We start from the raw sequence: 11,013 nt of genomic DNA, 5'->3' as shown, positions 1-11,013 counted from the left end.
ACAGGCCGCTGGCTGTGCTCTGCTGTGGGCCCAGCTCCCTGCTCGGGTTGGGCCACCAGCTATGCTCAATAATCACCCTGGGCCTTAGGCTCTGAGACTGGGCAGGATTAGTGCCCAGCCTCTCTGGTTGGGTGAGGCCACAGTCTGTGCTCTGATGCTACGTAGGGCTGCGGGCTTGGCTCCCTGCCCAAACAGGGCAGTAAACTGGGCTCGGAGGCTGCTCAGGGTTCTCTCCCCATGCCCTCTTGTCAGTCAGGGCTGGAGGCTATGCTCAGCAACCAGGCCGGACTGAGGGCTTGGCACCCTGTCCAGGTGGGGCCATAGAATGAGATCTACAGCTGGGAAGCCCATTGGCTGTGGACCCAAACTGGACAGAACTGCCCAAAGAGCTCCCTGGTCAGACAGGGGCACTACCTCAGCTCTGTGGATAGGCATGGCCCAGCTGGGCTGTCTGCTCAGGTGCCACCACCAGCAGGAACACAGTCGGCCAAGAGCCACATGCTGCTTTACTATGATCCTCATCCCCTCCTCCGTCTCTAGCTGATCCCTGCTGGTCTAACCCTACTGATTCCCCCAGGGATTCCTGTAAGGCAAGACTGAAGTGGGCCTCCTGGGAAGCATCCTGGAATGCTGGGGAAGCTGGATGTCCACCTTGAGCTCTCTTTTTCCCACAGGAGAAGTTGTAGGCCCTGGGGGACCTTCTAGGTACAGAGCCAGGCCAGCCTGGGGGAGGGGCAATGCAGTCAAAGGGAAGTCCTGCTCTTACCCTTCTAATGCAGTTTTTCCTGGTTTCTGTGATCCAAGGGTATGCTTCAACCCCACTCCTGGGTTCTGGAATCTTCAGAGGTGTCTTGTTGTACACAGTTGCTAGTTGGTCTTTCTGTGAAGGAGACAAACTGGGACCACCTATTCCGTCATCTCGCTGACGTCCCTCCTCCTGACTGATATTTCTTTACTACTATTTTTGACCTTGAAAAAAATAGTTATTTTTACACTGCTGCCAAACAAATAGAATCATGACTTATATAGTTAACTTCACATGTGTTTAGGAATTCTACTAACTTCTGACTTTAACAAAAACTTCTCCTTTTGGGAAATGAAAAGTGGGGGGCTTTCGTGGGGTGAATATTACAAAGAAACTGGAACAGGGCTAGAGATACTGATTAGGATCAGGGTCTAGGAAAGCAGCTTAGTCACAAGGTCCCAGAGGCAAGTGGGACTTGGACTTGGACTTGGAAATGTGTTGAGGGGAAGTGAGGATGAGAGGGGCAGGTGAGACATTCAGAGCTGTTAGAATCCAGGAACGGCAGTTCCATGAGAGGCAGCATTTTAGTTCCAAGCCATCTTCGAAGGCATCTTGAAGTAGTGGCTGGAGCCGGCAGAGAATTTGGTAGCAAAGGAAGGACAGAGTCTGGCTAACAGCAAGGAGGGCCGGCAGTTTGTTCACTTGATAAGTGTTTGAGTCCCTGTATGTCAGACACAGACAGTCCCTGGAAGTACAACAACGAACAGGACACACACAATGCCTGCGTTCACAAGCCTCAAGTCTAGTGAAAACAAAGGGCCAGGCCCCTGCTAAGTGAACTGGGTGTCCCAGTAGAGCTCCAGACACGGCCGAACATGAGTGGGAGACAGGGCAAAAGCAGTGCCATACCGATCAAGCACACACCAGGAAGACAGGGGAAAGGCTGCACCAACTTGAGCACACAGATGCTTGTCCAGTAGACCCAGTTCTTGCTGAGGAGCAGACCCCCTTGCACTGTCAGGGTAGGTTCTTCCTGGCCCAGAGGCTGAGGATTTGCAGCCAAGTGACACTGGATGTGATGAGGTTCAACAAGAGCCTCAGAGTGCGTAACAAGTCAGCAGTCTCTGCCAGATGCACCCCATTCTGACCAAGCCTGGGCATGAACTGAGCTGCCCAGTCTGTTCCCTAGCATTCTTTTTTTTTTTTTTTTTGCAGTACGTGGGCCTCTCACTGTTGTGGCCTCTCCCGTTGCAGAGCACAGGCTCCGGACGCGCAGGCTCAGCGGCCATGGCTCACGGGTCCAGCCGCTCCGCGGCATGTGGGATCTTCCCGGACCGGGGCATGAACCCGCATCCCCTGCATCAGCAGGAGGACTCTCAACCACTGCGCCACCAGGGAAGCCCTCCCTAGCATTCTTGGCTGCTGACAGTCCATCCCTCAAATTGTGGACAGCTTCTAGAGGTTGTGTTACATCTGTTCAGAGTCCCTTTCCTAGTATTTCCTAAAATGAAATGAAGTGAAATGAAATAAAATATGGCATAGTTACATAAGTCTCGTTTAAGCATGCAAAAAAAAAAAAAAAAAACAACAATGCTGTGTGGCCCAATAAGTAGGATTTAATTTTGTTTGTCATAGTGTTCATTACTTTATTAGTTTCCTAGGACTGCTATAACAAGGTGCCATTAATTGGCTTAAAACAATAGAAATGTATTGTCTCACGGTTCTGGAGCCTAGCAGTCTGAAATCAAGGTGTAGGGTCTCTATGAAGGTGCTAGAGAGAGGTGCTTCCTTGCCTGTTCTAGATTCTGGTGTTTGTGGGCAATTCTTGGCGCTCCTTAGCTTGTAGATGCATCACTTCAGTCACATGGCTGTCTTCTCCCTTCGTATCTTCACATTGTCTTCTCTCTTTGCGTCTGTCTCTGTGTCCAAATTTCTCCTTTTTATAAGGACACCAGTCATATTGGAGTAGCTCCCACGCTAGTGACCTCATTTTAACTTGATAACCTCTGATTAGGTAAGACCCTATTTCCGAATAAGGTCACATTCTGAGGGCCTGGGAGTTAGGACTTCAACATGTCTTTTTGAGGGAACACAATCCAACTCATAACATTTATTCTAAGTAATAAGTGGATCTTGAGTCCATTGCCAGGAATCTAGCCACATATTCTCCCTCCTTTCTCTCTCTCTCTCTCTCTTTCTCTCTCTCTCTCTCTCGCTCTCTCTCTCTCTCTCTCTCTCTCTCTCTCTCTCTCCTCTCCATCCCTGCCATCACATTCTATGAAAAAATAAATATGGTGTTTCTCAACATGGAATATGTTTCTAGTAACATCACATTTTTTAAGCAAAAAAAAAAAAAAAAACCTGCCTATACTATTTATTTAGGAATTAAACTATCGAGTACTTTGTGACATCTCTCAGATTATTTTCCTGTATTGCTTCTTCACTCTCATATTGGCACTAAACATCTCTTGTACCTATAGTCTGAACTGTCCAACTCAATTTTAGATTCATTGAGAACAGGGCTTCTAGTTATTGTTAATCTCACAGAGGAAAATTCTGGTCACAGTCTATGGGTGGAACAAATGATTGAAAGCATGTCACAATATCCCCTATGCCTGCCACCAAACACACTGCTCCAGGCAAAATAACTCTGTCTGGGACAGTCCTGTGCAAACTGGGATGTTTGGTCACCTTAGGACTCAAAATAGTTAAGGTTTAAATAGCAGGTGAGATGGAGGCAAAAAAGTGTGGATTGTTTTTCTGAGAGACTCAACTCTAAAGAGAAGAAGATAGAGTAATACCTAGAGAAGGAAACAGGGTCAAGAGAATTTTTCACCTCTTTATTCCCCCTCTTTCTTATTTTTTTAAACCATGCTGAAGGCCTATTTCTATAATGAAAGGAAAAAGTGAGGATGAGGCTGGAGGTATAGGAGGCTAAGGATAACTGATGGAGCAGCATCTTGTCCTCATGAAGTAGAAGAGGCAGGATGCTAAGTCCCGAGGGTAGGAGAAGGTCCCACCTGCCTGAGAGAAAATCCCATGTGTGAAAGTGGGAATGGGAAATGGAGGGGGATTACAACAGATGCTTTCCATCTTGTCAGGACGCGGAGTGAGGAGAGGGGTGGGGTTGAGGCTTGAACGGAGATGAGCAAAGGCTTGGAGATGTAAGAAAACAGTAAAACACATTCCAAGAACACAGGAATGCCCAGCTGAGATGGGGAATCCTGAATACGCAGCATATAACGTAATTATTATCACCAGCTAGGCTAAGATCCCCAGCCTGTCCAAAGTCATACAACTACAAGCATATCATAACATATTTCCAGTCTTGAAAAATATCTACCATTGCATTTAAAAAGACTTGTCTGTGGGCAAGTACGTGGCTAGACAGGAGACAAAAATACTTTTTAACAGGTTTCAGGAGAAAATGAAACATGAGAGGAAGCAAAAAATATACTCAGCCTTTGGCAGGACTATTACTAATGGGCACTCCTTACTGTACTGTGGTAGGTGGCACAGTCAGGCATACATGAGCTCAGACTGGAAAGCAACATGGGGAGAAGAGGAATCAGAGATGGGACAATTTGGAGGCTACATAGGGGCCAAGCACACATTCTTGGCATCCTGGATGGTTTGGAACCTTGACATAATGCCAAGACTTGGCTGCCTGGTACTAAGAACTATCTTTCTCTGGTGGTGGGCATTTATACATACCCTATGCCAAATCCTCATGATAACTCTTTGGGATAGTTATCCAATTTTGCCAAGGGGAAGACTTCCTTTCAATACAGTTAGCTAGTCCATGGCTGGTAAATTAGCAGAGATGAGATGTAGCTAAGCTGATTGATGTAGCCCCTCCCTTTGCCCTTCTTACTTTTCACCTACAACAGTGAGGATAATAACAATACCCAAGCACAAACCTTTGTAAGTATTAAATGAGGTCATGTACGTGAAAGTGTCAGGCACCCCACAGATGCTGCTTATATATTTGTCTAGCATAGTAGTTTTCAACTGGTAGCAATTTTGCCCCCCAGGGGATTTGTGGTAATGGAGATATTTTTGATTGTCACAAGTAGGGGAGTGCTATCGGCATCTAGCGGGTAGAGGCCAGGGATGCTGCTAGACATCCTACTATGCACAGGGCAGTCCCCACAGCAAAGAATTAACCTGCCCAAAATGTCAATGGTGGCGATGTTGTATCCCTGCTAGTAGCGTAATGCAGGGGACTGGAAACCGTACACACTAACAAAGCACGGCAGAAGCAAAGTAACAGACAGGTCTCGGTGACAGGACACTTACAGATCTGGATCTTGGACCCACTACTTGCTTTTGACAAGTTATTTTAACCTGTCTGAGCCTCACTTTTCAAATGGGGATCATAACAGCATAAAGTCATTTCAATAAATTAAACAATTGCTGAATAATATTCTGCTAGCACAGTGGAATTAATCATTTGTCACCACCTCGCAATTTAATAGACACCAAGTTTCTAAACTTGCAAACGTTCTTTTCATAGTTAACAGGACTCTCTGCTGTATTTCTTGTGGTGCTTTCTTAAGACAGGTTTTATTCAGAAGAAAGTGACTTAGGGATAGTATTGAAAGCTGTCTGCCATGGCTCAGTACCTTGCTTTTTTTCCCAAATTCTTTTCTGAAAAGATCGCAGTACTTTTGATTTGGGCAAACACTGATCTAGACTTTAAAATCTTTTGCATAACACTGGGTTTCAACTTTCTCACATATGGATACTAGTACAATCTATCTTGGCTGCCTGAACAGAGGCAGCTCTCTCTCCAATGCAACATAACCAGTAGGCAACATCTCGTATTGTCTGGGTGTTGGTCTCTCCTGACATTTTCACCGGCAAGGCTGCAGAACTGAAGGGCTCACTTTTTTCTTTCCAGCGGCTCACTTCCCACCCGGTCTTTCCTCCTCTGCCCTTCAATGATCCTGATATGCCATGAGTCCTGCCACTTCATGGCTGGTTAAAACATTTCTGATTTTTCCCCAATCTCCCTCTGATGAAGGGATCAGACTCCAGGGGACAGTCTGGGAGAGTCTCCTTGGGAAACTTCACACCTTCACTATGCCCTTTAATGAAGAGAATGTGGGTATAAGGGTGTGAGGAAGCACAGGGAGGCAGAAACCAATGGGGGGGGGAGGGGCAGAGTGGAACAGAATGACAGAGGGTAGAGAGAGCGTACAGCTTGTAAGGGAAAGGGCAATCACCAAGCAAATAGATGGACCAACAAAGAGCATGGGACTTACAGTCCTAATGGCTTCCATGTGTAGAAAACATTTATATAGGTATATAAAGTATATATACCTGCAGACCCAATCAAGCACTGGCCTGGGGGTGGGGTGCTCAAGGCATGTTATGTATTTTCCCTCTGAGCTACCCAACAAGCTGTGAAGAAGTGAAAAGTGGAGGAAATATCGTCGTCCCCACCCTCTCAGATAAAGAAACTTAGATGCAAAGATGTTATAACTTGCCCAGTCTCCCCCTCCCAAAGTGGTTGAAGAATGGGAAAAGGAGAGAAATGGACCCCAGGTTTGCTAAATTTAAGCCTCCTACATCAGAAATTTGCAAGAAAAGCCCACAGGAAAAAATAGAGCAATGAGAGGCCAGAGAAAGAAAAGTGAACAAGGGCACTGATAAGAGTGGGAAAGTTAAAGAGATGGAAGAAAGAAGGGAGCCTGAAGAAACCTAGGAGGAAAAGTGACAGAGACCCGGGACCAGCACAGGGGAGGTCGGCAGTGCCCACTGGCCTCACGTCCTCAATAACACTCTCACCTAACAAGGCAGAGACCACACAGGAAACCGTCCTCTAAGAAAACACCCAAATCAATAACAACATACCTCTGCTCCATTCTTTTCAATACAGACTTTAATTCATAACGCACTCTAAGGGCAGGGGAGGGGAGGGACCAGGGCACTGTTTGGAGGGGGCAAGCACACTAAATACACTGACCTTTTGATGAAAAGTTGGAGAAGGGACAGGTGGCTACAGAAACCACCTCCTGCCCCTTCCGACATCCCCACCCCATTCCCCAAATCCCGTCTTGATTTCTTGGCTTGTCTGATCCGGTAAGAACCTTCCAACGGCTTTTTTTTTTTTTTTTTTTTAAACACGAGGCTGTGATTAAAACAACCCCCAACTTCTCTTCATCCCTTTTTCTTAAGTTTCTTTTATTAACTGAATTTTTAAAATCCCGTTTCAACTCCACGTGCATTTGCCCACCGTTCTCTAGGCTTAGGAGGGACCCAGAGGCGGCCGCCTCCACAGCAGTCTCCACTGGGGGAGAAGGGTACCGCGCAGTCAGTCCCGGTGCGCCCCCTCCTCCCCGGGCGCCCCTTCCCAAATCCCGTCCGGTCTCCAAAGGCTGGCGTACGCAGTGCGGCTGTAGCCTGCGCTGTAGTCGTAGGACACCTGCGGGGGCGGGGGCGGCGGGGGCAGAGCGCAGTCTGAGAAGAAGGGGGTGAAAGAGGCCAAAAGGCCGGGCCCGTCGTCCCCGCCCGGAGAGTCCGCGGCGGCTGGGTACAGGGCGCGCAAGGGCTCGTTCAAGGTCAAGCCACCGCGGGGGGCAGCCAGGGGTGACTTCTTGGTCGTGGAGCCGCCCGGGGCGCTCCAGGGCTCGGGGTACAGTAGGCTTCCCCCCATCGCGGGTGGCGGCTCAAAGAGGCCGGGCTCCAGCTCCGGGGGTCCCCTTAGGACGGCGGCTCCGGTGAGGAGCACATCGAGAGGCTCCGCGGCGAGCAAGACGCCCGCCTCGGTGCCGGCGCCGTAGTCGGGCCCCAGCATCTCGAAGAACTCCGCGGCCTCGGCGCCCTTCTCCAGGTCGCCCAAGCTCACGCCGGGCCCCGACGGGCCGCACCCGCCGCCGCCCGCCCGGGACGGCTCGGTGAAGAAGGACGGGGGCAGGTTGCGGGCCCGCAGCGGGACCTTCCTGGCGCCGGGGACGGCCGGACCCCCTGCAGGGCCGGCCGCGTCCCCTCCCACGCCCCCAGCGCCCGCTCCCACGAGCCCGGCCGCGGGCGCCGCCTCCGCAACCCCGGCAGGATCTGCTGCCCCAGGGACGTGGCTCAGCGAGTCGAAGAGCGCGGCCAGGCTCTGGCTTTGGAGGCTGGCGGCCGCCGCGGCCTGCGACGCCTCCCGCCGGGGGGCCGCCTTGCCGTGGGCCTGGACCGGGACCGTCTGGGCGCTGGCTGCGGCGAGCGGCCGCTTGGCGGGCGTGTCGGCGGCGCCCGGGGAGGGCGGGCCCGGGGGCGCGGCGCCCATGAGGCCGCTGCAGCGCTTGATCTGCTTCTGCAGGTACTTGCGGTGGTTCACCTTCCGCTTCGACTTGCCGGGCTTGTCCAACGCCAGCTTGATGTTGCTGGACGCCGAGTCAATGAAGCTGAGCAGGTCGCGGGTGGCCTCGCGCACGTCCCCGCCCTCGGCGCCCGCCAGCAGCGCGCCCGCCGGTGTCCCGGTCTCCTCGTCCTCGAAACAGCAACCCTTGTCCAGGGCTCCGAAGGCGCTTCCCAGCCCGTCAGGGGAGCCCCCGAAGCCGAAGGGGACGAAGGGGTGCGTGCTGAGGAGCGCCGCCTGGACTGCCATCGCCGCGGCTCCCGGGCGGCCCGCAGCGCCGCCCGTGCGCCCCCGGCCGCTTCCCGCCCGCCGCCCAGGCCCGGCTCCCGCCCTGGCGCTGTGCGCGCGGCACAGCTTCCTCGCTCGGGGCCGGGCTCGCTGCTCGGCCTCCCGGGGGAGCTCATTAGGTCTTGTAAGCGAGGGGCGGAGGGAGGGAACGCGCGGCGACCGCCCCGGTGGCGAAGGGGAGGGGCTTACTTAGCTGGGCTAAGCCGGGGGTGGGGGTGAGGGGGTCGCTTTTCTAGTTTTCTGGGCTTTCTCAAGCTCATCGCCTTAACCCCTTAGTTTCCCTTCGCCCCGCGCGTTTCTCTTGGCTAGCTCCAACCGCAAGACGTGAGGATGGGATGGCGCGTCCTCAAACTCCAGCTCCGGTACAACCACGCCCTGGCGCCCTCAGCCTCCATGAGGCTGAGAAGGCAAGAGTCCAGACCCGTGGGTTTCAGTCCCAGCTCTGGTAACAATAGTAGCCATCAGCTACGGGGAGCTTGCTTATGCCAGGCACTGTCCATGCATTTCCTCATTTAACCTTTGAACAATAGTCCTATAAAGTACGTATCAGTATTATTATCACCATCTAACAAATGAGTAAACTGAGCCTTAGAGAGTTTCAGTGAGTTGGTCAAAGCTATATCCAGTCCAGGCTGACTCCAAAGCCATTCCTAAGCCCTTGACAAAACTTATGTTCTCTCTCGGCTTCCTCACCTATCAGTTAGGAGAAGGAAACTAGTGTCTCTTCAAGCTCTAGCCCTGGTCCTAAGATTCTAACTCGAGTTCCTGCAGGACTCTCAGCTCTGATGCTCTTTCTTCTACCTGTTAATTGTTTATAGCAAACTGAGGCCAGCACTTGACCCATCTTTTATTAGCAGTAGACAGCAGGAGGCAAGGAAGTCACTCCCACTAAGCTAGCTGGTGCTTTAGAGAAACAGCCCTGTGTGTGTATAAAACTCTCAGCCTCTTAGGACAAAATATGGACTGGAACCTGTCCCCTAACTGTCATGCCATTTAAGTTGCCCTTTTGGGACTTCTGTTGCATTTCAAGAATCACCTTGAAGTTCATTTAGACCCACTTTCACCTGGGCAAGTTTCTTGGGATGGAGGAAATGAGTAATTTGGCAGAGCATGAAAGATGATTCAGAAAAGACGGGTTCTGGTCTTAGCCTCACCACTCAATAGCTCTGTGACAGGTTGAAATCCTTGCTCTGATGGGTACATAGCTTCGGGCAAACCAGCTGACCTCTCTCTGCCTTAGCTTACTCATGTTAAATGCAGGTAAGGTTGCCCACCTCACAGGGCACTTGTGATCTTTAAAGGAAACATCCTGTGGAAAATCCTTACCTATGACTGTTCTATAGCCTGTGATGAGTATTTCCCCTTATTTCTCTAAAACACAAAAAGGTGACTATGTTTCCTTACATGAGCATCTAATATGTGATAGAACACCTCAGTCAGAGGGTGTTCATGAGGATTAAGTGAGGTAACATGCATGAAGATACTGTGCATGTGATAAAGTGTTCTCTAAATAAGTTATTATAGTTTAGGTGCAGAGTCTACCCGGGGCACCATCTCTTTCTTTCTTCCTTTCTTTCTTTCTTTCTTTCTTTCTTTCTTTTCTTTTCTTTTCTTTTGGGTGCCGTGTGCAATGGAAGCCAGAGTCTTAAGCACTGGACTGCCAGGGAAGTCCATAGACCATCTCTTTCAAAACTCTTTTCTGTAAGCCTCATTTTTCAGGATGTAGCAAAACCATTTTTGAGCACCCTGAAGGTACAGCCTTACCAAAAGGAAAGGGCCAGATGAACACTTTTCATTTGGGAGATGAAGTACTTTTCCCAAGCCAACATGCTGAAACAAACTTTTTTTTAACTCAAGTTGGCTCAATTATAATGTACCTTTCGTTTGAGTAACACACAAGATTTTGTCCTCCATGATTCGACTGTTTTTTTTAATTGTTGGTGACCTTGCACTCAGAAAATTGTGTGGGCTTGTCACTGAGTTGTGCTTCTCCCCCCTCAGATGTGGATGTCAGCACTTCCCTTTGCCTTTCGGCAGGACCATTCCATTGACCTCTGCGTCTGGCAGCCAAGAGCACTAACTCTTTTTTTTTTACTTTCTTTCAACTGAGCAGCTCTTACAAATCCCGAGATTGCAGAGGACAATATATTTAATTGAAATCTTTAGTCTGAAAAATCTCTCGTAATCCCCACAGAGTTAGCTAAGCCCTCACATAATCACATTCAAAATAAATAGAATATGAAAATATTAATATGTAAAAGTCTGTTTCCAGATCATTGGAGTTCTGAGCATCAAAATTGATTTGGCATTAGATGAGGACAGGTTCAAATTCTGGCCTGCCACTTGCTAGGTGAGTGCCCTTGGACAAGTCAATCTGTCTTCCTAAAGCTCAGTTTCCTCATCTGAAAAATGGAAGTGGTCCTAACTGTTCTCAGAGTCTTTGTGAGAATGAGGCATCCTAAGAGGTGAATAATACCCCTGAATCTTCCTTGTTTTATGTGCTCAATGGAGATCATCTCAGCTCCTCAGGGTTGTTGTGAGATGCTATATATGAAAGTCCCTGGCACAAAAAAGCAGCTCAACAAATGCCCATGTTTTTGATTCTTTAGGCTCCACCTACTTCTTACCA

The 11,013-nt window shown here is 49.8% G+C and overlaps 1 protein-coding gene across 1 annotated transcript; it reads right to left on the bottom strand.

The window, feature by feature from the left end:
- Nucleotides 1-7,064: 7,064 nt before the first annotated feature.
- Nucleotides 7,065-8,348, bottom strand: FAM181B (family with sequence similarity 181 member B; the record flags this gene model as incomplete). Its single annotated transcript, XM_082661184.1, has 1 exon — nucleotides 7,065-8,348. Exon 1 carries the CDS (start codon nucleotides 8,343-8,345, stop codon nucleotides 7,065-7,067), a length of 1,281 nt encoding a protein of 426 aa, XP_082517310.1. The 5' UTR covers nucleotides 8,346-8,348.
- Between the last annotated feature and the right edge of the window lie 2,665 nt (nucleotides 8,349-11,013).

The sequence above is a fragment of the Grampus griseus genome (assembly GCF_964374135.1).
Source record: "Grampus griseus genome assembly, chromosome: 8".
Classification (NCBI taxonomy): domain Eukaryota; kingdom Metazoa; phylum Chordata; class Mammalia; order Artiodactyla; family Delphinidae; genus Grampus; species Grampus griseus.
Note: the sequence above shows the minus strand (reverse complement) of the source record. Positions and strands in the feature narration are given on the sequence as shown.